Source organism: Thamnophis sirtalis, unplaced genomic scaffold (assembly GCF_051295495.1).
Source record: "Thamnophis sirtalis isolate CommonGarterSnake01/CBP01778 unplaced genomic scaffold, rThaSir2_p1.2 scaffold_1, whole genome shotgun sequence".
In the NCBI taxonomy this organism is placed as follows: Eukaryota; Metazoa; Chordata; class Lepidosauria; order Squamata; family Natricidae; genus Thamnophis; species Thamnophis sirtalis.
The window spans coordinates 60,243,309-60,269,388 of NW_028261381.1; the positions used below are offsets into that span (position 1 = coordinate 60,243,309).

The 26,080-nt window shown below is 41.3% G+C and overlaps 1 protein-coding gene across 1 annotated transcript; it reads right to left on the reverse strand.

Moving 5' to 3' along the window:
• Nucleotides 1-6,563: 6,563 nt before the first annotated feature.
• Nucleotides 6,564-26,080, reverse strand: LOC106549209 (protein lifeguard 3). Its single transcript, XM_087712693.1, has 10 exons — nucleotides 25,999-26,080; nucleotides 25,321-25,385; nucleotides 24,022-24,075; nucleotides 21,977-22,027; nucleotides 20,245-20,284; nucleotides 13,339-13,376; nucleotides 9,582-9,669; nucleotides 8,921-9,016; nucleotides 8,331-8,384; nucleotides 6,564-7,182 (listed from the first exon to the last, which is right to left on the reverse strand). Exons 1-10 carry the CDS (start codon nucleotides 26,065-26,067, stop codon nucleotides 7,039-7,041), a joined length of 699 nt encoding a protein of 232 aa, XP_087568819.1. The 5' UTR covers nucleotides 26,068-26,080; the 3' UTR covers nucleotides 6,564-7,038.

A 26,080-nucleotide genomic window follows, 5' to 3' on the forward strand; every position in this document is an offset into this window, starting at 1 on the left:
TTGCTCCCCGCCCACTGTGGCGGGGGTGGAGCCAGAGCCCCGGGTGCCAATCTCACGAAGGAACGGAAACAAATAAAACAACCCACTAGCCAATCGGAGCGGCCAACACGCTCTCCCTCATTGGCTACTTTCACATTCTGAAAAACGAAGGTTCGGTGTATTTCTCAGTTGACGTGCCTGGGAAGACCCCCCCCCCGCCCTTTCACCGGCCTTCGTTTACCAAGGAGGCGAAGGGCGTCATGGGAGTTGTAGTTTCAGGTTCCTCCTCCCCGTTAGTTTGCTACCCAGCAGGCAGTAGGGGAGAGAGGTGCCCGTCAAGATGGCATCGTTTTGCTTTCGGAAGCTCGGTAGGAAAGGCGCGACCTTTGGGTGTCCCTATAGCGGAAAGAAGGGAGGTTGGCTTGGGCGAGTTAAGGGAAAGGTTTCATTGTTTCTTGAGAGTGATCTGGAACAGACTCTGCAAATTTGACCCGAACTGCATTTATTAATATATAGGCTATAGAGGAACTGATAGATTCCTGAGAAGCCTGGCTGTTATTTTTCCGTCCTTTCCTCCCTCTTTATTTCTCAGGGAGAATCAGGGGAGAATCAATCGACGGCTCTTCCTCTTAATTTTTCCTGTTTCTCAGGCTCAAAGCATCTTTTTGCACGTGTTGTAAAATCTCCCAAAAGTTTCTCCAAGGTAATCTCCGGGGGTATCTGCTGGTGAAAGAGAGACCTTTCCCCCTTGCTTGCTAATTTTTATTGCTTTTCAGGAGGACGGTCATAGGCTTTGCTCATGTTTTCTACCCTAGAGGTAGAGTAGCTAAGAGAGAGACTTATTTGTTCAAATAAAGCGGCAGCTTTGGCTTTCTATATTTTATGTGTGTGAAGGAGAGCCAGATGCCAGATACTGAGGTTTGGGAAACGGGATTATGGCTTAGCCTTAGGTTGTCATGTGCATCCAGCCATTTAGTTAATAGCAATAGCATTTATATATATGCAAGCCATGACTTAGAGAATGGGACACCAATCTTTTGACTTGCATGGTCTGTGAAAAGGAAATGTCTTGGGCTGCATATAAAATACATAATCAAGTTGATGTAATAAATAACGAACTTTTAAAATATATTTACTACCTTGTGGGACCACATTACTAGCCATCTACATTACTAGCTATCCAGGCCACAAGTTGCACATGGCTGACTTAGAGAATGGTATGATGGATATTCTGCAACCATTGTTTAATGCTTTGTAATGTGCCACTACAGTGTTCCAATTATGACCACATGCTATAATTACCGGTATGAAATTCTTGGTGTTCTAAGTTTGGTTTACTTATAGAAACCACATTTATACACCATTCAAAACGGCAATGAAAAGCCGAGGAAGGATAAACAGAAAGACTAGAACACATCTCCTTCAGCAGCCCACATTCAGATAAGCAGCAGATAAGCAGCAGGAATCAGCACCAGACAATCAGGAGAAGGCAATACACCAATCAAGAACCCAACTAGGAGGGAAGTACATCTTATGAAAACTGGCAGGGCACACACACCCCCCCCCCCCCATTTGCACTGATATTACCTAGTTGATTTATGAAATGTCTTCCAAGCTCAACCAATCTCAGAGCATAGCAAGAACTCCACAGTTCAACCCTGAGCTAAAAACATACATTTCTATTAGAACATCCTATAATTGTTCCACATGTAAAAACTGAGGCTTGTTTTTCAAAATCTGGAAATAATTATGATGAGACATTTTTCTTTGTAGAGTGTCAGGCAAAATAAATAGGTGAGTAAAACAAGGCTTTTGAGCTACTAATCACTGTAAGAAAAGAATAGTGATAGTATTTAGGCTTATATACTGCCCCCATAGCACTTTGCAGCACTGCAGCACAATGTAGAAGCATTATTTGCCTATTGCCCCCAACAATCTGGGTCCTCATTTTACCAATCTTAGAAGGATGGAAGGCTGAGTCAACATTGAGCCCAGTCAGTATTGGCTGGGGGCACAGTTTGCCCAGATTACTGCATTTTAACTACTGTGCATACCAAGTTTAATGTGGTTTTTCACATCTTGGCATTTTTATTTTTTTATTTCCTTTACAGACTTCCTTCCTGCCATATTGAAACAGTCATCATGCATAATGGTGCCTTTTCGAATGGACAATCAATCTTTTCACAGTAGCCGAAGATGCTTGGAAGAAATGCAGAAGAAAGCACAGACTGGTGAACAAACATACAGACATGTAGAATATAATCCCCCAAGAAGGTTCAAGATCGGTCCTAACCCCGTTGCTATTGCTTGGTGAGCATTGCTTTTATCATTCTGTGATCCAAAGCAAGGTAGGCATCCCATGATTTCCCTCTGAGGTTGTGTTGGCAGAATTCAATGACAAAACGACTGATTTGTAATGGCTCACTTTTAGCATTTTTTAAAAATGGGGTAAGGAAGCAAATCCCTATAATTCTCACCCTTTAAATCTCTTGCAGTGGCCCAACTTTGATGAACTTTTGTTCATCAACATTTGGCCATTTTGACACTGAAGAAACTATAAAAAACTTGGAGAATTTTAACAGTGGAAATTTGTCCTTTGGGAGCTTCCTAGAGTAGGAATGGAAACAGCTTTTTTCCCCCATTCTACTCTAAAATCTTTTCATTTTAAAAACAAGATGATAAAATTTGATTTAATCCTAGTGCTTAGCAAAAAGAATGATCTTTGTCTTTTTTCCTTTTGGAAACCAAGGATGGTAGGTATGTTTATCTTCAGAATCAATTGTGAGATAGCGACTGGCCAAAAATCACCCTGTTGAAGTCCATAGTGACCTAAAACCTACATCTTCCCACTCTAAAATTGTACTTATATTTCCCACAAATTCCTTAACTTATATTGAATAAATAGAAAACTAAATACAATTCCAACTTTTTTCTTAGTGCAAGGGGAGGAAATCATTGTCTCTTTTGAGCCACATGTCTTTTGCAACCTACATCCCAGGTGATTTTAGCTCATTTTCATCTCCTTAGGGTCATTGGTTTGCCCTCTGCATTTGCCCTTTTCTTCCTTGCTAAGAGACAAGTGGAAAACAAACGTGTGAAACAGATGAAAGCTCGCCGACAGATGATGGCAGCCAGTAAAGAAGATAGTTTGACACAAAGAACAGGAAAGCATTTAGACACGAAGACCAGTTGAACTGTATACTTCAATCATTAAGTTACTATCTTCAGATTCTCAAATTCTAATACTTAATTGGAGCATAGTGCTGTGCTGCAGAGCGTTTCTGATTTCTCAGTCTGCATTTCTATGTATCAAAGTTAACAATAAATTATCATCAAGATTACCACAATAATCCTCAACATTAGAGGTATCTCAAGCAAGAAGCAGTGGCCTGCTTTAGATGTATTATGGTTTCTTGCATCCAAAGCATTTTATGCTAAATCTGGATAACTGAAGATGAAATCGCAGGAGTTGTGATAATGTGGGTCATGAGAACTCAACAAAGCAGTTTGTACTTTATTTTTTCCTACTTTGTGAGCAATATTCCCTGAATAATTGTGTGTTCTTTCAGTTATACCACTTCATATTGGGGCTAGCAAATGAAACCAGATCACACCATTCTACTTTACCAAAATGTATGTGAAACATTGAACTTATTAAAATACTTGAAAATTTTTAAAGTGCAGTTTAGTTTATTATAGATACTTGAGAAGAATCCAAGCAAATTTGTAATTTTGAATGATTGGCAAGCTAATTGATTCCATTCCAAGAGTTAGGCAAGCTAAACACCCAGATTTTACCTGCAGGTTTTAGCCTAGTCTTAGGATCCTAAAAATAGTGATAAAATTATAGGGTCCTTTTTAATGTATCAAACTGAACAGTACATTGTTAGGAATAAAATTCTGTTTGCAGTAATTGCTGTTAAATTGTTACTACTGTTTTTCCATCTCATTAAACTTTCTGCTTTCTACAGAAGTTTTATGTTCATTTATTTCATGAAAATGCAACATTGGCCCAGCTAAACTCACAGCTTCCAATTCGTAGTATCATGGTAACACGGTCCTATGACACAAGACAAAAGGAACAGATGTCACTTTAGACAGTTCCATAAACCATTCATTGCTTAGATACTGCACAAGAAAAAACAGTTGACTGCAAATGAGACCACTAAGGCTTTTTCAAAACTTCGAAGGATTTATTCCCCACTGATTTGTTCTTCCTGTTGCAAATTTTCTTTGCCTAATTTCTCCCAAATGGTTATAATGGGAAAGAATTTATATGACACAGACCAGTGTTCATGGGTGAATTTTAATTAGTCTGGGAACTGATGTTTGCCCTGTTTTGTCTTTACCACTGTTCCGAACATTATGGCCCAGATCTTACTTTCTCTGGACCTGCAGGAGTATAGGAAATAAATAACATAGTTTAATGCAAATATTCTTCTCATTATTTGAACATGGATTTTATTCTCATTAGTAGGACATCTCTCCCCCCACCCCAAACCATCAATACTCTTAAATTTCATTTAAAATGTATTATTCTTAGTTGGATACTTGAATATAAAAGCAATCAACACCTCCTACTTCACAACTAATATGTAACTTCTCAGACCAATACATGTTAAAAAAACAAACAACTGAATTGCACTTTCAGAAATAAATCTAAGGTGGTTTGCACCTTAATGGTTTCTTGTAAAATTAGTTGGGCAGGGGAAGGGGAAGAAAGCGCAATGATAGAAGAATACCAACCATATAGTTATTTATCCATTGTAATCCCTTCCTTATCCTGAATTACCGTAGCTAGCCTGCTTTTTTTTTTACCAATAAAGGAATTGCAAATAAAAATGCCAGCATTATATATGAAAAAACATACAATTTATTTGTAACACTAATATAACAAATGTCAGCTTGCAAGCTGGAAGACTGGAGATCTCAACGCAGAACCCTCTGGATCTTCACATTGTCTGTCTTGGAGGTTACTCCTACCATCTTTTTCATTGTGACAATCATTAATAAAGGAATTACAAATAAAAATGCCAGCATTATATATATAAGAACATACAATTTATTTATACTAATATAACAAATGACAGCCTACAAGCTGGAAGACGAGGTTTCAACCCAGAACCTTCTGAATCTTCAACACTGTCTCTCTCAGATGTTTCTATAGTGTACAGTACAGGGGTGGATTCTGGCTACCGCTACTGCCAGTTTGCTCAAGAACGCAACACGCATGCGCGCTTGATGCATGTGCTTGTGCAATGCAACGAAAAATGCTCTGCGCATATGCAAAAGCAAAAAACAAGATAGTGGTACCTATAGTGCTCCCAACAGAACCAGTTCAGGAATGTAGCAGGCCTGGGCCGCTGCCGGTTCCAGTGACACAGGCTGCCAAGTTACTACCAGTTCAGCCGAACCGGTCCAAACTGGTAGGAACCCACCCTTGGTACAGTAACTTCCGGGAAGTGCAGGGTAGAATTATGTTATTAGAGGATTCGTCCCTTCCTTATTGGGAGTCATACCACTGAAAAACAACAGCAGCTCTGTCTCTGTGAGATTCTTACAACTTTCAACTTTAATAAGATTTGTATGCCGCCCACTCCCATTGGGACTCTGGGCGGCTCACAGCAAAAGTAAAACAGGTAACAGCATCCAAGAATCCTCTATGTAAAACAGAATCTTGGTCTAGAGCAGGGGTTTCCAAACTTGGAAACTTAAAGACTTGTGGACCTCAAGTCCCAGAAATCCATAGCCATCATGGCTGGCTGAGGAATTCTGGGAGTTGGAGTACACAAGTCATAAGAGTTACCAAGTTTGGCAGTCCCTACAGGAACCTCTGGTCTAATTTAAGAATTCTAATAAAGATAACAGCTAGACAAAGCCTCCTATGAACATAATACATGGAGATTTAGATGTACAATGTAATGTACTATGAAAGAAAAAGAAAAATGGCTATATGCTGTATGCTATATTAATGTACTACTTGTATTCTTTTATGTTAACTGAAGAATTAATTTTAATAGATAAGAGCTTTGGCATGGATGCTGATGCAGGAAAACTTATTAAATCCAAATGAATCTCATAGGACAGTGATGGCAAATCTATGGCACGCGTGCCACAGGTGGCATGCGGAGCAATTTGTCAGGGCATGCAAGGCGCTGCCCTGTCAGCTGACTGCACTGGCCAGCTGAGTTCACCCTTTTTTAAAGCCATTTTTCGCCCTCCCCAGAGGTTTTATAGGAGCCTAGGGAGGGTGAAAAGAGCCTCCCCCGCCCCCCTGGAGGCCCTCTGGAGGCTTCATGAGCTTCCCTGAAGCCTCCGGAGTGCAAAAAACCACCCCTACGGGCAAACCGGAAGTTTGAAAACGGACTTCTGGTTTGCTCGGAGGGTCATTTTGACTGCTCCAAAGGCTTCAGGGACCTTCAGGAGGCTTCCCTGAAGCCTTTGGAGTGCTCAAGACGACCCTCTGAGCAAACCGGAAGTCACTTCCGATTTGCTCAGAGGGTCGTTTTGACTGCTCCGGAGGCTTCAGGGAAGCCTCCTGAAGGTCCCCAAAGCCTCCGGAGGGCTTCTGGGGGGTGGGGGAGGCTGTTTACACCCTCCCCAGGATCCTATAAAGCCTCTGGAGCCTGGGGAGGGTGAAAAAAGCATGCAAAAGTGGGGGGGTCGCACCTGTAGTGCGGGCATGCGCACTGGGGAGTCGCGCATTGCATTATGGGTATGGCAAGCCTGCACACAACCCCCCCTGCACTTCCCCCACTTATGGCACACGAGCAAAAAAAGATTTCGCCATCCCTGTCATAGGACATACGTTCACTTTGACAGTGTACTAATTATGTCACGAGACTTAAGTTTATTGAATTTTGGGTTGAATAAACTTAATATTTAATATATTTCCATACAATATACAAAGCTTGCACACAGCATAGTAAAATAAGAGCAATATGGAAATGTATAAGTATGTGTATATGATAATATTATTCAAAAAAGATTCATATGGGGGAAGGCAAAGATACTAATATTCTGAAAACATGTCCCTTAAGTTGCCATTTAAAAAAATCCCTAACGTCTGCTCCCAAGTCTTAAAATAGAAAGGAATATGTAGATGACATCTACGTAGATTTGAATTGCTCCATAAATGTAATCTTCAGGACTGAGGGAAAACCTCTTATTCCCCAAGAGCAACTGGGTATCATATGCAAGGAACTGTAGGAAATCAAATAGAAACAATTAGTCTCATAGTTCAAAAAAAACCCTAACCTCTAAAGATGCAAGTGTCCAGCCAATCATTTCTTGTCATGCATCCTTCATCAGTTCCTTAATTTTCATTTTAAATGTGTAGATCAATATGTTTTTTGTAATCCTATCCACACACTCTTTGTCTGTTGAATTCCTTAGCTTCATTTCAAAATTCCAGATCATTGTTTTATTTAATGCAGTCAATTTTTAATGTACCAAAGTGGTACACTCACAGAAAACATACAAGTGTCTAACAATCCTATAATCCATGTCAAGGATGGAGATGCTTCTTAATGATCCACTTTTTAATCACTCTCCATATTTTAATTGGAAGTGCTCAAAGAAGTGATTCCATCACATCAAATAATTTACAATTTTAGCAAGTTCCCCACTTGTGTGTGTACATACATACATACATACATACATACATACATACATACATACATATGTAATTTGGGGTTAATGAACAAATCTTGATATTTTGAAAGGCTAAAGTCATAAACTTCATCTGTCTTTTAGGCATTGCATATTATCATTTACGACAGGTCAGTGAAAGGCTGGTTCTAATGAATCAGTGGCAGTCAGGAAATGAGCTGCTGAGTTGTTTTACTGAGAAATAGGAAGTCCTGTTGACTTACAACAGTTTGCCTAGTGATCGTTCAAAGTTACAATGGCACTGGAAAAAGTGACTTATGAAAGTTTTTCACACGTATAACTTTTGCAGTATCCCCACGATCATGCGATTTGGACGCTTGGCAACTAACTCATATTTGTGATGGGTTGCCATGTCCTGGGGGAGGGGGGTGTCATGTGATCACTTTTTCTTCGGACAAGCAAAATCAATGGAGAAGCCAGTTTCACTTAACAACAGGGTTACTAACTTAACAACTGAACTGATTCATTTAACAATTGTGGCAAGGAAGGTCCTAAAATGGGGCAAAACTCATTTAACAAATATCTCACTTAGCAATATAAATTTTGGACTCAATTGTGGTCATAAATTGAGGACTATCTATATAAACTTATTTTGCATAGCACATGAGCATACAAAGTGCTGCAAACTTATTATTTTCATAAAAAGCATCTCGGGGCATAGAAAGTAATTCTTTACTAACCAGGGTAAAGATGATGGCACAAATGGCTGAATAAAGCATATCGACCCAATAGATCTGCAGAAGATAAGTAAGATCCAGTTAATTACAGGGCTGTGCAAGAGGAAGTTTAAGCAGTCTGTGAGAATCCCCATTGAAATTATTAAGGGACAACAACTTATGAATAGAAGGGATCTGTTAAGGCCAAAGCTCAATTTCAAAATGCCTCAATCAAGGGGAAACAATTATTTAGGGGAAAAAATGGAGGCATTATCTGTCATAGCTTCCCAATTAAATAGCAGTAGCACTTAAACTTATATACCGCTTTACAGCCCTCCCTAAGCGATTTACAGAGTTATCCTATTCCCCCAACAATCTGGGTTCTCATTTTACCGACCTCAGAAGGATGGAAGGCTGAGTCAACCTTGCGCCTGGTGAGATTCAAACTGCCAGATTGCAGGCAGCTGGCAGTCAGCAGAAGTAGCCTGCAGTTCTGCACTCTAACCATCGCGCCACAGCGGCTACTAAAGCAGATATGTTCCAAATATAAACACATGTAAATATTAATTAATGCACACACTTATGAAAGCCAGTCATCCATTCCAGCCACTTACATATTTGTATGTCAGGACAATAATAGCGGTGATAGACGTCACAAAGAGGACAATTGACAGTATACAGAAAAAACCAGTCCAGGTTGTGAGATCCACCTGTCAATGAGAATGATACATTATAGCATAAGTGACACCATTTTAATGCCTTACACACACATTGATACATGTATACATACATACAGTAGCCAATATATGCAAAATGAGTAAGAAATGAGACACAGAATTTAAAGTCATGTCATGAGAAAAGAAAAAAAAAACAAATGTAAGTTGATCTAGCTTGTACTAACACCATGCACTATTTTTCACATTTTTCATCCTTGAAAACCATCCTTGCTTCCATCATGTTCATATGCTGCTTCACACACTTTCTTGTTCCTTAAACTTCTTGCCTCTCTTTCAGGATCTCTTCAACACCATCCAATCGCGACCTCTTTGGTTTTCCTCTTCCTCTTTCTTTCTTCATATGCTTATTTTGTAATTTGATCTTCATTAGTTCTTGTGACATAATTAAATATTCTCGAAGTACTTCTTTCATACTAGCTGCTCACTTTTGTACAGTATCCGGCAGCCAATTCATTCTTGATTACCCTTCTTGTTTTACTCATTCTTGACTATCCTATTTGCTCTTTTACACTATATTAAAATGACAAAGACAACTCACCTTTGTTTGGAAAGAGAAAGCAGTGACAGTGATTGTTATAACCGTAGTGATGATCATGGCAAGGATTACAGCTTTGGTGTCATGCATGCTGCAAAATAAGAATGTTAAAAAAATGCTTTAAGGATATTATTAATCAGATTTGACCGGAAGTTCTTCAGCTGGACAGACGAGGGAAGTGTGAGCTCTGAAGAGCCTCACATGAACTCTGTCTGACAAACCAATGCTGAGATCCTTTTGTATCAGAACCTCCCTGTGGGGGATGGGTGAAGAAGGGGCAGCGTCTCATCAGACCCAGAGGGAGTGCAACAGGTCCCTCGTAGGTTAGAGATTTGCTTTCTGAATCGGCGTCGTGGCAGGTAGCATGGCTGCACAATAAGCTGGCTTCTGGCCAAAGCAACTGAGCAGGAGCTTGCAGGAGACGGGATGAAAAGCCTGGTAAGAAGATCTAATTAACCAACAGTCAAAAATCAGAATTTGGAAAAGGCAAAGAACCTTAAGAGTATAAATAATATTGATGGACAGATCAGGATTTTGGCAGAAAGAAAGAAAAAGAAAGAAAAAGAAAGAAAGAGAGAGAGAGAGAGAGAGAGAGAGAGAGAGAGAGAGAGAGAGAGAGAGAGAGAGAGAGAGAGAGAAGAAAGAAAGGAGGGGGAAATGGAGGGTTAAATCACTAGCCCAAAATGAGACATTTGCTTTAAACAATTTGGAGAAAGGAGAAAGCAGAGAAGTGAAAACCCATTCAAACACAAACTTTGAATTTGGATTTGAAAAGATTGTGTCTTTAAAAGCGATTAGGAGGGTGAAACAGAAACAAAAAACATACCAAGGAGATTTGCTTCGTTCTAATTTCTACTAACATATCTTAAGCAACTCCAATTAATGAGAGATGGAATGTAACAAGGGGGGGGGGAATCAAGAAAAAAACACTATTTTCTCACTTATAACATAATCTTGTCTGTGCAGCGAATGAAATATGAAACCCTGAGCAGGAGTTTTAATTAACCAATTGTCATAAATCCGAATTTGGAAAAAGCAGGAGGCAAAGAGAAACATACCAAGGAGATTTGCCATGTTTGAGTTCGTTCCGATTGATATATATTAAGTAACTCTAACCAACGAGAGGTGGAAGGTAACAAGGGGAAAATAATAATAATAAAATCAAGAACTGGGAAAATATGAAGGTTTTTTTTGCCGGAGGGAGAACAAAGGATCAAGATGGCTCCCGCCTCTCTTCCTCTTCACATTAGTTAAATTAAATTTAAGATGGACCAGAACTCTGAAATAAGAACTGCATAACTAACAGTAATATTGGAACTAGACATTAAGGTAACAAGGGGGGGTGGGGGATAAAATCAAGAGCTGGTAAAATACGAAGGGCTTTTTTTTTTTTTTTTTTGCTGGAGGGAAAACAAAGGATCAAGATGGCTCCCACCTCTCTTCCTCTTCCCATTAACTAAATTAGCTAAATTTAAGGTGGTATCAGAACTCTGAAATAAGAACTGTATAACTAACTGTAATTTTGGAACTGGACATTATGGAAAGGTGGGAATTTGAAGAACTACGTGAAATTATAAAAAATATACATAAATCATTAAAATACAGTCTAAATAGAATTTTGAAGTTAGATATTGAGGAGAAGCAGGAAGTAAAGGAAGAATAGGGGAGATAATGAAGGAGTAGAAATGGTGGAAAATAAAAAGCAGACAAAAAACTTCATTGGGTTTGACAGTGGTATAGGGAAAATTGAAAAGGGAGGATGTGTCCCAACAAAAAGAAATAAAAAAGCAGGCAAAAGATCTGAGTTTGACAGTGGCATAAGAAAAACTGAAGAGCAGGGTTATGCCCCAACAAAGGGAAATACAAAAGATTTAACTGGGTTTGACAGTGGCTTGGGGAAAATTGAAGAGGGTGGACATGTCAGAACAAAGAAAAGGGAGAAGACAGGAATAGAGAAGTGGGACAAAAGACTTACTAGGAAAAAAATCAGACAATTAGAAATTGTTATATGGGAAATACAAAGTTGAGATATGTGGTTTACTCCTGTATATGATAATTAAACTGACTTGCTAACTGATTGAATATGATAATGGAAAGATAATTAAATAAAGGTTAAAATATCTGAAATATGGACACATAAGATGATGAACAAAGTGAGGTGTGTACCGCTTCTTATTTTACATAGTAGATTAATGGAATTGTAATGAACATTGAACAGTAAGGATTGTTATTTAAAGATAATTAAGGGTAAGTTAAGATATAGAAAAATAGAGGGGGAACATGAAATATACTTATAATGGAAAATTATTGAGATTATAAAGACAGAACTACAAATTTGGGGCATGTAAGGATGCATAACTATCTAAATATGATGAGAATAGCTGGGAATCGTAACCAGATCTACACCTTGGCCAAAAATAGGCTGGTGTGTGAAAAATATAATTACTATATATGTATACCTTTTTTCTTTTAAATATGTATATTGAAATGGAATTATAAATACCATCAACATAAAATTGAGCTCTCTCAGAGGCTGAAATGCACCAAGTAAATGAAATGAAGAGTGCGAAGTAGAGGGGAAAGGTAAGGGAAGAAGAGAAGGATAGGAGAGAGGGCGGGGGGGGGGGAAGAGAAGGAGAGAAAGGAGTGGAAAGGGGAGAGAGGAGAAGGAGAGAGGAAGGAGAAGTACAGAAGAGAAGGACGACAGAGGGAAGAAAGAGGGAGGGAGGAGGAGGAGAGAGGGAGAAGATACTGGTGGATAGGGTACAAATACAGTGTATGAAGAGCAGAAGAGCCAATAATTGTTTTTGGGAGTTGATGGTAAGACGAATTGATGTAAACATTTAACAATATAATATAATGTTGGTTATGTAATAGTATACATATGGTTATTTGTTATGAAAATGAAAAAATAAAAAACTTTATTTAAAAAAGATATCATTAATCAATTTTATTATTATATAAGATTTACAAAGATTATAAAAATTCTTATAAGACACATAGATAGTGATCATAATAAGGATATCCAAACTTCTACTTGCAATCTTCAATGGATATTGAGAAAGGCCTCTCTGACTGCAAAACTGGTAGATATTTCCAATCCAAGCCAGTATACTTCTTAAAAATAAAAACTACCAATTGGTATCAATTACTGGCACTACTGTAGGATAAAGAGATGACCTAAATATTCTCCACATCAATCTAAGACACTATAGTTTCTGAAGAAACGTTCAAGATATTCTTATGCACCATGTGACTCATTCGAATCTCACCTTACTAAGAAACATATTACTCAAGTTAAGGCAGAACTTTTCCAGAAATGATACTGTGCTATTTTTCAACAGTTATTTTAAAACGTTCACAACAGTCTCTTAAATAAAGCCATTCAATCATTCTTCAGAATGTTTCCAGATGCAAATTCTATAATGCTTTTAGTACAAAATCTTACACAGGAAGGAAATCTGCTTTATTTTTATATTAAAAGAGGCCTTAGCCATCCAACAGCTAATAACAAAACCATTATAAAGTATCTTAATATAATGCCCAATAACTGATGGCAATGATGTATTTATAACAAAAAATGAAAAAAGAGCTTGTTGGTACTTTTAAGGAAATAAGAGGCTTTATTTGCCAAGCCTATGACTATTATCCATTTTCTAGTAATAATTATTCAACACTGTGCCATTATCTTTTGAGAAAATCCAGCTTGCTTATCCCCATTGTACACTTATCACTCTCATTTACTCCCAATGTACAGTACCTAGCAATGGTGCCTGTCATATATCCCAAAGACAATGTCTAGGGAAAAAAGCAAAACAAAATAGAAAATTAGCAAAGTATTATGTATATAGTACAATATTGGCTATATCTATTATTCCATTGCAGCTTTTTCCCTCCCCATTCAGAAGTGAACATACATAAATTAACAAGGAAGCCTAGATTTAAGCATTTGTATCATTTGAAATAAGAATAATCAGTCCTATTAAAAATGCAGTTTGTTTAATCAAATACATTCCATAGAAATTGAGCTGCCATACAGACAGTAATAATAAGAGCAAATTCCCCACATCACTTCATAATTTCAAAAATATCATTACTATATAGCTAAAGATTGAAGAACTTTCATTCAAAATATTGTGTTGGAGGAGTGAATTATACAAAATTAAACACGTCTCTTTTTGAAAAATATAAGATGAAATCACTAACCTTTGCTGAAGAAATAGTAACCAAAAAATGGAATGAATATAAAACTTATGACACCTGAATAATTAATTTAGAGATTCTTTTAATTCAGTGCAGATGAAAAATACTGCAGGAGTGGCCGCCTGTTTTACATGTGCAAATATCAATTTATTAAGAAAAATTCTTAAATCTATCCCTAGCATTATTTTTCCGTCCTAACTCTAAGTAGACCTAACGCTAAACCTAACTTCAACTCTAACACTAGCCCTAGTTTCATTTGAAATGGCAATGCAGCTTTCCCAAGTATTTTATTCTGGACCACAAACAAATCTGAAAAAAAGGTTTATCTGAGCTTTCCTTAGAAAACCGCTAAGAATCTATCTCTAGCATTAGTTTTCGCCATGACTCCAAACCGACTTAATCCTAATCCTACTTTCATTTTCAATGGCAAGGGGATTTCCCCATGTATCTAATTCTGGACGACAAAAAACTTTGAAAGAAAAGCCATCACTGATACTTGCCTTAGAAAGCCATTAAAAATCTATCCCTAGCATTCATTTTCGGCTATGACTTATAGGGTTAGATCTACCTATAGGTAGGGTAGACCTAACCCTAACCATACTTTCATTTTCATTGGCAATGGGATTTTTCCATGTATTTTACTGTGGACCATAAACAATTCCAAAATGAAAGCTGTAACTGATCCTACCCTTTGAAACCCTAATCCTAAATCCTAACTGAAATCTGTTGAGAATCTTTCCCTATCATTACATTGTGGCCATGAAGCCAAAAGACCTAACCGTAACCCTACTTTCATTTTCATTAGCAATGGGATTTTCGCATGTATTTTACTTTGGATCACAAACAAGTCTGAAACTGAAGCTTTTCTTAGAAAACTGTTATTATCCCTAGCATTAGTTTTTGGCCATGATGCCAAGTAGACATAACCCTAACTCTAAACTCAATTTCATTTTCATTGGCAATGGGATTTCCCCATGTATTTTATTCTGGGCCACAAACAAGTTTGAAATGAAAGCCGCAACTGACCCTTTCCTTAGGAAACTATTAAGAATCTATCCCTAGAATTAGTTTTCGGCCATGACATCAAATAGACCTAACCCTAATCCTAATTTCATTTTCATTGGCAATGGGATTTCCACATGTATTTTATCCATGTATTTTATCCTCTCCTGGAGGGAGAGGAAGGAGGAGATGGTCGGGACTGCTGGCAGGTTTCGCATTTGGCGACCCAGGCTTCGATCTCTGCATCTAAACCTGGCCACCAAACGAAACTGCGAGCAAGGGCCTTCATTCTGCTGACTCCGGGGTGACTTTCATGGAGGCGTTGCAGAATCTGTTGTTGGAGGACCGTTGGGATGACCACACGGTCACCCCACAGTAGGCAGCCTGAATGTATAGAAAGCTCCCACTGTCTGTTCTTGAAGTGCTTGAACTGTGGTGGTAACTCACCCGCAGGCCAGCCTCTCAGGACCCAGTTCAATAGCTGTGACAGTGTAGGGTCAGACCGAGAGTAGGCGGCCACATCGGTAGAAGTCAATGGCAATTCTAACTGAGCAATTGCCAGAACAGAACGGCAAGGAACCGCTTGATCTTCCGTGTCCGGAAGAGGGCAGCGACTAAGGGCATCTGCATGCCCTATTTGCTTGCCCGGACGGTAGCACAGGGCGTAAGAATACGTCGCTAAGAACTCCGTCCAGCGGGTCATCCTTGGGGACAGGATAGGAGGGGTCGGTCTATCACCAGCCAGTAGCCCAAGGAGTGGCTTATGGTCTGTGAATAGGGTGAAGTGCCGCCCGTATAGGTAGTCATGAAACTTTTTGATTCCTGACACTGCAGCCAGAGCCTCCTTGTCGATCTGGCTGTAGTTCCTCTCAGCCGAGGACAGTGTTCTGGAATAAACAGCTATGGGAGCTTCTGAGCCGTTGGGCAGGACGTGACTCAGAACAGCCCCCAAACCGACGGGGGAGGCATCACATGCTAGAGTCAGGGGCATCTTGTCGCTATATTGCACTAAGACTGCCTCTGACGTCAGCAGGGATTTGACAGCTGCGAACGCATGCGCTTCGCGGCTGCCCCATTGCCAAGGCGCGGATCGGTCGAGCAACCGATGTAGCGGCTCGGCTAGTGATGCCTTGTGAGGGATGAAAGGCGCGTAGAAATTTAAAAGCCCCAGGAACGATTGGAGCTGCGCCTTTGAAGTAGGAGTGGGAACGTTCCTGATAGCTGCCAATTTAGAAGGGGTAGGATGAATTCCCTGGGCATCAATTGTGAAGCCCAGGAAATCCACTTGGGGCACAGCAAAGAAACATTTGCTGCGTTTAAATTTAAGACCCGTGCCCCTGAAACGGTCGAGGACTTTCCTCAGTACTTTGATGAGGTCTGAGCGGCTGTCAGCAGCGATCAGAACATCATCAAAGTAAGGTACCACTCCAGGGAGCCCATGGAGCAGACGTTCCATGAGGCTCTGGAAAATCCCCGGGGCAACGGAAACGCCGAATTGAAGGCGGCGACAACGGAAAGCCCCCCGGTGGGTGACGATGGTTTGGGCAGCCGCCGCATCGTCATTCACAGGGAGTTGCTGGTAGGCCTGCGCCATATCCAGTTTGGCGAAAATACGGCCCTGCCCCAAGGAGTGGAGCAGGTGCTGTACAACAGGGACTGGATAGGGGTTTGCCTGAAGGCCAAGGTTGATGGTCGACTTATAGTCGGCGCAGATCCTAATGGAGCCGTCGGCCTTCACTGCAATCACAATGGGGGTCTCCCAAGGTGAGTGGTCGACGGGCTCCAGTATGCCCTGCGCCACGAGCTTATCAAGCTCCGCTTCAACCTTTGGCCTTAAGGCAAAGGGCACCCTGTGGGCCTTCAGTCTGATTGGTGCAACCTGGGGATCCAAGCTAAGGGAAATGGGGCTACCTTTGTAATGGCCTAGCTGGCCATCAAAAATGTCAGCGTAGTCTGACAAGACTGCTGCTATGTCTGGGGGCGTGTCCACAGTAGAATGAATCCCCTGAAGGGAGATACCCAAGGGAGAAAACCATTCTAACCCCAGAATTGCTGGTAAGGGCTTCTGAACAATTAAAGCAGGTAAAACAGCGCAAAACTTGCCATAAGAAACCCTCAAGGCATATGAACCAAGGATAGAGATATGGGAGCCTTGATAGTCTGTTAAAATTGCGTTAAGGGGTGACAAGTGACAACGTTTTACGTGGGGGCACAACAGAGAAAAAGTGTCCCATGAAAGAAGGGATTTTGAGGAGCCGGAGTCCACTTCCATCTGACACAGCTTCCCTTCAATCAGTATATTAATATTGACTTTGTCCGTACCCTGTGAGGATGAGTTGATGGAAGTGTCATGCAGAGACGAAGAAGCTTGATTGATATTAAAACATTCGTCTTGACGCTGAGCAGGTTTCCGCTGCTGCGAGCTCTTCGGCGGGGGTGGAGGAGGACCATATGGAGGAGGTGGCTCAATTGCTGCAGAAGGAGTAGGAAGTGAGGCTTTGCAGATATGGGCTAAATGTCCTTTCTTTCCGCAGTGGCGGCAAACCGCTGCCTTGAAGGGGCAATTAGCCCGGGCGTGTGCTCCGCCACAGCCAATGCAAGCAGAGGAGTTTGAAGGGAAACGGCTGATGGCTTGATTTTGTCAAGGCTGCTGACGGCGGGGTTGTGCCCCGAGTCTATCTACCTGAAGTTGTTGTAGATAGGCAGGGGGGCTAACTCATCAATTAGATTTGTAATGTAAGTTGGCTGCTGGAGCGGAGGAGGCGTTGGAGCGGTTGAGGCTTGAGTGGCAGGTAACCCTCCAGCAACTGTCATCTGCGTGAGGTAGCGTTCTATTTCGCTGGACGATGAATCTGCCAACTCCGCAGCGCGAGCCTCGTCTATGGCATAGACTAATGTGACCTTAGGCTTGCCCAAAAGCCTACGCCTAAGGAAAATATCCTTCAGGCCACAGACAAATTGCTCTGCGAGGTTTGCCTCCAGATCTGGGAACTCACACTGTGCTGCAGCAACTCTCAAGGCTTGCAAAAATTGATTAACTGTCTCTGCAGGCTTTTGGACTCGCCTGCGGTAAGCGAAGCATCTGGCTATTTGAGAGGGAGTAGGCGCGTAATATGCCTGAAGTCCGTCTGTTAGTTCTTGCCAGGTGAGGTCGTACACCTCTCTTGGGGTGGCAAAGGACCTTGCGGTGGCAAACATTTCCGGACCACAAGCCGTAAGGAAGAAACCACATTTCCTCGCTTGAGAATAACCCTGACGGTTGTTCGCGATTAAAAAGCATTCAAATCGTTCAAGAAATGCCTCCCACGTTTCACCTCCAACCCCAAAGGGGGCAAAAGTTGGCATTCCGGCCATGGCAGTTGGTTGAAGTGTAGACGATCTGACTAGAAGTGGCAGTTGATTTTTTTTTTCTTCTGGTTACAGGTATCCCACCTTTGTCGCCAGTATTATATATTCAGGAATGAAGACAGAAGCTCGTGTCCGGTAACTCTGTAACCAATTTATTATAACACAACTTGTAACATTAACAGGATACGACCAGGCAATGGTGCTGGTTGAACAATGTAACAAACAGAAGGATATTCTGTGTAGAGAGGCAGCGAAGCAGCTCCAGCTGGACCGGAGAGTTCGTCTGCTCTGGTGTTGAACAACTGACAGTTTGAAAAAGTCTGCCTTTTATAGTTCCGCCGAACTGGCTGCTGCCGAAATGTCATTCGTAACAGCGAGGACTAACTTTAACTATACAACACTTCTTCCCCCCCAGCTGTGCGCATGCGTGATGGTTGCGCACGCGTAGTCTTGTAAGTAAATAGGAGAACGGCGGACACGCCCCGAACGCCGCAATTGCATTGCAGGCGGATCATCGCAGTGATGTCCCTGTCTGAGCTCCTCCCCTCCGGGAGTGAAGCTCCAGGTGACGTCTGATGGCCGAGGAACCCTGAATGGATGATTCCCACTGAATGGTAAGCTGGGCGAAGGGGGCACGGCCGAGGATGTTGTCAGCTTGTGACTAGGCCGGTAGGCGGCCTCTGGAAGGGGAAGGCTAGGTCTATGTTGGCCTAAACGTAATGGGTTGGGGTTTTCGACTCCGGATTGAGAAGCAACGCTGGGCTGTGATACTGAGCTAGGCTGGCCTGGATTGGAGAAGGCTGGAGAGTTGTGGTTATTTAACTGCGGTTGCGGATTCAGGTCTGGCTGAGAAACGGTTAAGCCAGGACCTTGCGTGTCGGCTTGAGAATTATTTTCTGATGACCGTCGTTGTCTCAATTGATCCAGGTGTCTTCTCCAGGTTGATCCGTCTGAAACTCGAATCCTGTAGGAAACGGGCCCTGTTACTTCGGTTATAACTGCAGGCACCAATCTCGTCTCTCCTCCATAGTTTCTAGCCCAAACCAGGTCCCCAGGTTTGAAAGTGCGGGAGGGGGTTGGAGGCCCCAGGTTGCCAGACTGAATTCCTGAATAGACGGGATGCAATCTATCCAGGGTGGTCTGCAGGCGCCTGCCCATCAACATCTCCGCGGGGCTTTTCTGTGTCAGGGGGCAAGGTGTGGAGTGCTGTGCCAATAAGTAAGCATCCACCCTTGCCTGCCAGTCTCCACGGTGTAGACGGCCTAAAGCCTCCTTGGCAGATCTAACCGCGCTTTCCACTCAGCCACTGCTGGCCGGGTGGTAAGGGGCAACCAGCGCGTGGCAGACCCCTTGCTCGGCCAGGTATGTTTGGAACGTTGTGGAAGTGAATTGCGGGCCGTTGTCGGACACTACTGTGTCCGGCAATCCGTGGGTTGCGAACAATCGTCGCAAGGCTCGCACAGTACTGTCAGATGTGGTGGAGTGCATGAGCAATACTTCCACCCATCGAGTACGCGTCCACAACTATAAGGAAAGTCTGACCGTGAAAGGGGCCAGCGAAATCTATATGTATTCTAGACCAGGGACCCCGAGGCATCTCCCATTCTCCCATAATGAAAGAAATGGTTATTCTTAATTAGGTCATATACCATTAATATTAATACCTTAAATTGGGCAGTTAACAACTGGCAATTAATACTGATCTTTCTGTACAGATATTAGATGATTTCTAAAACTTGTACTGGTTAACGGCCTAGGTGTTCCAGTTTAACCCAATTCCAAATTGTTAGCATTAGATTGTGCCATTTTCCCCCTCAATAACAAACTTTGTCAATGTATTTGTTTAAAAGAGAAAGACACACTGTTTAGATAGATAATTTCTCTGAATGTAAGGAAACATTCGTAGTTTGGAGGCAATGAAATCATTTTCCTGCCAAGTGTTATAATAATCTGAAATTATTTTTTACTTGAATATTTTGTAATAATGCAAATATAATAATTCACCCTTTAATTCCTATCATAGGCTCTTTTGCCAATAATTCAGATCTCCCCATGTTAGGGATATCATATCTACTAAATCTAGCCCAACCTGTAACATCAATCTACCACTTACAAAAATTGTCATAAGGATTATGTTCCATGGATATCGTCTCCTGAAAAAGACCAAAGAATGAGTCAGTGCCCATACAAATGGTCCCACTTTAAGGAAAAGTATATTTTGGTAAAATGTTTTCAAAGTTATACCAGACTTCCACATGTTCTATTCTATTCCAAGCAGTTTCCTTAGCAGGACAATTCTATTAGAAGCTTCTTCAGAGCAAAATTGGTAAGTTATTTAGCAGCAGAAAGCTCCCAAACCAAGATTTTAAAAAGCTACGTTTTGATTTCTGGCTTCATCATTCATAAGAAAAGCCACTGTAACTTTAAAATGTTAACCTGAAAAATATTCTGCATCCTGACTTTACTGGGTTATTGTTGTGGGATAATAGGATGAGGAAGGTGTGCTGGATATGTTTGCCACCTTGAGCTGTTAAAGGATACAAACAATTAAAAAAAATATTTTAAAAGCCTGCACAGAAACTGTAAAAACTAAAAGGAACAATAGGCGGAAAAAGTAATAGAATGAAAATCTTTTAAAGTCATCTAGAAAAAAAAGTTAACGGCTTCCCTACTAAAGACTAACGGTATTCGGCAGCAGCCGCAGCCCGCTGGTCCCTTGGTCAGAGCACTCAGGCTGCGCATGAAGCGTAAAGCAGGTGATCCCAATGGGCTGTGTCAGTTGCAGGCAAGTCAAGAAGTGCAAAGATCAGCCCACCGCCACTCGGCTTTCCCGCAGCCTGCGCAGCACATCTGGATGGCCTGCCTCTGCTTCTGCTTGCACATGTACTCAACTCACCTGTGCTGTGCAGGCTGCAGCTGCTACCAGACATCGCTGGTCCCTGCACGCTTGCCACCTCCTATGCTGGCCAGGCCCACCCCTTACACTTAGGGCTTATTTGGGGGGTAGGGCTTATATTAGGTGCATACAGAAAATAGGGTAGGACTTATTTTCAGGAGAGGTCGTATTTTCAGAGGAACACAATATTTAAAAGGATTATATAGGTGATTCCCTATGATAGAAAGTTGTTTTACACTACAGTTCCTCTGAATACGGAACTTTTTTTCCTGAAGTCTTTTGGATCGCTGGGTTTCGACAGTGCACCTTCATTGCAATACTAGTGTATAACCATCCTATAGACAAAATTTGCATTGCAAGTAGTCCTCGACTTACAACATTCAAAGTTACAACAGCACTGAAAAAAGTGACTTATGACCTTTTTTTTACATTTATGACTGTTGCAGCATCCCCAGGCCCCCATGATTTACATTCAGATGCTTGACAATTGGTTTATATATTTATGGGAGTTGCAGTATCCTGGATCCATGTGATCATCTTTTGGGACCTACTGGCAAGCAAAGTCAATGGGGAAACCAGATTCACTTAACAACGGTGTTATTAATTTAACAACTGCAGCGATTGGCTTGAAAAACGTAGCAAGAAAAGTCATAAAACTTGAGCAAAACTCAAGAAATTCCTCACTTAGCAACATAAATTTTGGGCTCAATTGTGGTTGTAAGTCGAGGACTACTGTACCTTTATTTATTTTTTTACATCTCTCGTTTCTACTGCAGAGCAAAAAAAAGGAGGGGGGGAGGGGGGTAGAAATCATCTATCAAGGCTGTATTTCCACAGCCAGAATGCCATCCTTTTAAACCATTTCTCTATCTTTCATTCTAGAATTCCCAGCAGATTTAGAATGTGATTCATCATAAAATCACAGATGGTACCTGTGAGGGATACTTACTGGATCTTTTGACAAAACACCAGCACCAGGTAACAAATCAAAAATACAGCACTGGGAAGATAGAAAAAGACAAATTATTGCAAATAGCAAGCTGCCCTCTTACATTTAGTAAACTTTTTTTCAATGAAAGTCCTTTACTCCATACAATTGAACATATATATTACAGTTTTATCAGAGATTTTATGAGACTATGCCAAATTAAGAAGGTAGGGCATACTATATTTTTCGGAGTATAAGACGCACCAGAGTATAAGATGCTCCATGATATTGAAGAGGTAAAATTAAAAAAAAAGTTTTTGCACTCTGCAGACCTCCCAAACCCTCTGCACTCCTCATTGTTTGTGAAAAATGGGGCAGAGAGTTTAAGAGGCCTGCAAAGTGCTCCTGGGGGCTTCGGGGGGGAAGCAAATATGAGTAAAAAGCAGCCTGTCTTTCATGAAAATGGGCGCATTTTTTGGCCAAAATAAGGTCATGCATAGCCTTTAGGAAGCTTGTAGAGTACTCCTGGGGGCAAAAAATGAGGAAAAAACAGTCCATTTTCCACTCATTTTTGCCCTCCCCAGCCCCCAGGAGCTCTTTGCAGGCCTCCCAAACCCTCTGCATGTCCATTTTTGTGAAGGGGGGTGGGGATTTGGGAGGCCAAAAATGCTGTATTCAGTGTATAAGACGCATCCAGATTTTCACCCTCTTTTGGGTGGGGGGGAGAAAGGTATGTCTTATACTCTGAAAAATACAGTATTTCCTCTGAAAAGTGATATCAAATGTACTTACAAGCGGTGGTGAAGGAAGTCAGAGTAGAGCAGAGAATCTTAAAGGATACAACTTGTCAAGTATTCATTATGGTACAAGAAGTTCTTGTCTTACAACTATATTAGAGCATGCCCGTTGTAGCTGTAAGTCATGGGGATCATTAAGCGAGGTACCCACATGATCGTTTAGCTCAGTGACTGGTATCCTGGCTCTCCCAGGTGCAATCATTAGGCAACTGTGTGGGTCATTAAACAGTGAGGGAAAGAGTTGCCTGCCAATAGAAGGAGGAGGGTCCCCTTTGTGCAGAGAAGGGAATTCTTGCACTGAATTGGAGCAATGAAATCTATCTGACAGGCAGCTGTCACTCTCAAAAATTATGGCTGCAAAAGTCCATGGTGAAAGTCAAGAGGGATTTTAACATGGGAGTCTTTGAAGCATGAGGTGTTTGCAGCCAGCCTCCCCACAACCACCCCAGGCTAAAATTATTCTTGGCTGTGGTGGCACAGTGGTTAGAATGCAGTACTGCAGGCTAATTCTGCCAACTGCCAGCAGTCTGATTCTGACCAGCTCAAAATTGACTCAGCCTTCCATCCTTCCAAGGTTGGTAAAATGAGGGCTCAGATTGTTAGGACCAATATGCTGACTCTGTAAACCTCTTAGAGAGGGGCTGTAAAGCAGTATGAACTGGTATGTTAGTCTAACTGCTATTGCTATTGCTTTCACCATGAACGATTCCAATCATCTTCTTTGAGAAGGGCTGCTTTGCAGAGGCATTCCACCCCACGTGGGGTGAAATCAATCTGGCAGAAAGCCCTTCCACTTTCCAAGATGTTCCCTGAAAAAAAGATCCTGAAGGATCCTGATGGACCTTTTCCAGTCAACCCCCAGAAACCAGAAGATGTCCTATGGCAGCAGCTTGCCATCTTCCTTGCCAGCTTCCTTGCTGCTTTCTGAAGAAGTCAACAGGGAAAATTGCAAATGGCAAGTATATGATGGAGGACTTGCCAACCCATTTTAAATGCAAATAGGTTGTCAAGAGTCCAGATCACAATCATATGACTGCAGGGCAGCTGCAATGGCTGTAAATTCATGTGGAAAGTTATACGTCCCCGTGTTCAGCACCATTATAATTTTGAACAGTTGATGAATGAACAGTCATAATTTGAGGACTACCTGTACTTTCCATTATGGCTTGGAGTTCTTTGACTGTATTATCAATATATGTAAAAGGCACTAAGTTAGGGAAGATTACAGCAAAGAAATAGATCGCCAATGACATTTTGACTAATACTTACTAAGATATATAATAGATTGGAATGTGATTGATCACATAAGTGTTCACAGGAGTCCTGTGGAGAAGAATGACATGAGATCAAGTATTACTGGACTGTCAACCACTTTTGACCTAAATTAGCCCAAAATTCCATTAAGATTATTTTACAGTTTCATTTTCCCTTTTGTGGTCAAGAACACTAATAACTTACCCATTAACTGGACTACACCCAGAACTTGGCTTGTATCTAGCTGCTGATTAGCCTGTATTCACTATGGATTTTTCCTATGCAATTGCTGAAACATATACCTAATGCAAAGAAGAGACCTTCAAGCAAATAGATATTTCCTTACCAAGTTTACCTACATTTTTGCATGTCTATAAGCTTCTCGTATATGAATAAAAAGGAGCCAAAGGGAAGTACATTTCTTCACTGTTGCTTGAATGCACTGTATATACCAATGGCTCTTCTAGTCCATAGAGGGTTCTAATTTATGGCTTTAGGCCATCTAAGCCAGATGGGTGACCTTGGGCCAGTCAGACCAACCCACCTCACTGGGTTATTGTTATAAGGAAAATAGGAAGAAGAAGGGGCATTAGGTATGTTTGCTACCTTGAGTTATTTATAAAACAATAAAGGTGGGATTTTAAAAAACCCAAATGAAAGTAAAGAAACAAATTCTAATCCCTATCTTTAGAACATCTCAGAAATAATAATCTTTGCAGGAATCTAAAAAAATCTATTGTCCAAAAATAGAGAGGGAAGTCTGCCACTGAAAGCATCATACAATGATAAGCTGTGGTGGCACAGTGGTTAGAGTGCAGTACTGCAGGCTACTTCTGTTGACTGCCGGCTGCCTGCAATTTGGCAGATGGAATCTCACCAGGCTCAAGGTTGACTCAGCCTTCCATCCTTCCAAAGTCGGTAAAATGAGAAGCCAGATTGTTGGGGGCAATATGCTGACTCTGTAAACCACTTAGAGAGGGCTGTAAAAGCACTGTGAGACGGTATATAACTGCTACTGCTATCACCATTGCTTCTTTGATAACATGGCAAGCTTCAGAAGGCTTTGGAGCATCAGGAGCTAAGGTTCCCCCTGCTCCCCTGGAGTTAATATAATTTATTTTCATACAATCAGACACAGTAGTAAGATAAAGGGGAAGGGGGAAGCCAAAAATGGAGGAAAGATGCATCCCTTCTCTGTGTTTGAGCCTGACAGATACAAGTCTGGAGGAGTATCACTAGTCATTGCTCATCACACGTTCTCAGTCCCATGTCCACCCACATGGCTTTGTCTTTCTGGGACCCATGAACACTTACACAAAGGTGAAGATAGCAACAATTGCCACAGTCAGTAGTAACTGAAGGGTGATGATGCTGTAAACCTGTTTGTGAAGACAAAAGAGATGCGAATTCAAAATGCAAAACAAAGACCCAAAACAAAGTTGTGGGTGACCAGATTCAGATGCTCCCGCAGCAGTGTAGCAAGAATTGGTACAAGAATGAAAGCCTTTTGCTGAATTATATGGAATATTTTAATCTTGCCATGTTTTCTCAAGTGAGAAATACCCGGTGCGTCAGTCAGCTGTTTAGCTATTAGCAGAGTGGCAACATCAAGGCACTGGAAGCACTTAGGTACACATCTTTGGGGCAAAATTACTGACTAAAAAAAATACTAGCAGATCACACAAGGCTGCTTGGTGGGCCGTACGTTGTTCAGCTCTATTCTGTAGTTTGCATAAATATACGTAGAATGTAAGGAAGACTACCTGAGGGAAATAAACAGGAGCTATTGCCTAAGCAAAAGGGTTTGAAACATTTTTTAAGCCCAGAATAATGCACTAACATTTGAAAGTTCTTCAGGCAGACACCTCCTCCATTCAATGGATTACGGTATAAAAAGCAGGAAAAGCAGATTTGTAAAATTCTGTTATTTTAGCCAATCTCATAGTTGATTGCCTGCTCTGGCCTAAGTCAGAGGGCTGGTGTCAGACTTACCTTGCGAATGAACGCTTGCCTAACATTTTTTTCCTCCCAATATGCAATTCGGAGGTCCCCTTCTTCCATCTCGCAAATTCTA

Excerpts from the sequence above, each read along its gene's own strand:
- LOC106549209 (XM_087712693.1), bottom strand. The coding sequence starts at position 26,067 with ATGGAAGAAGGGGACCTCCGAATTGCATATTGGGAGGAAAAAAATGTT. Across the intron at positions 22,028-24,021 it reads CCAATCTATTATATATCTTA|TGCTGTATTTTTGATTTGTT; the intron begins GTAAGTATTAGT and ends CTATCTTCCCAG. Across the intron at positions 9,670-13,338 it reads ATGACAGGCACCATTGCTAG|CATGCATGACACCAAAGCTG; the intron begins GTACTGTACATT and ends CTTATTTTGCAG.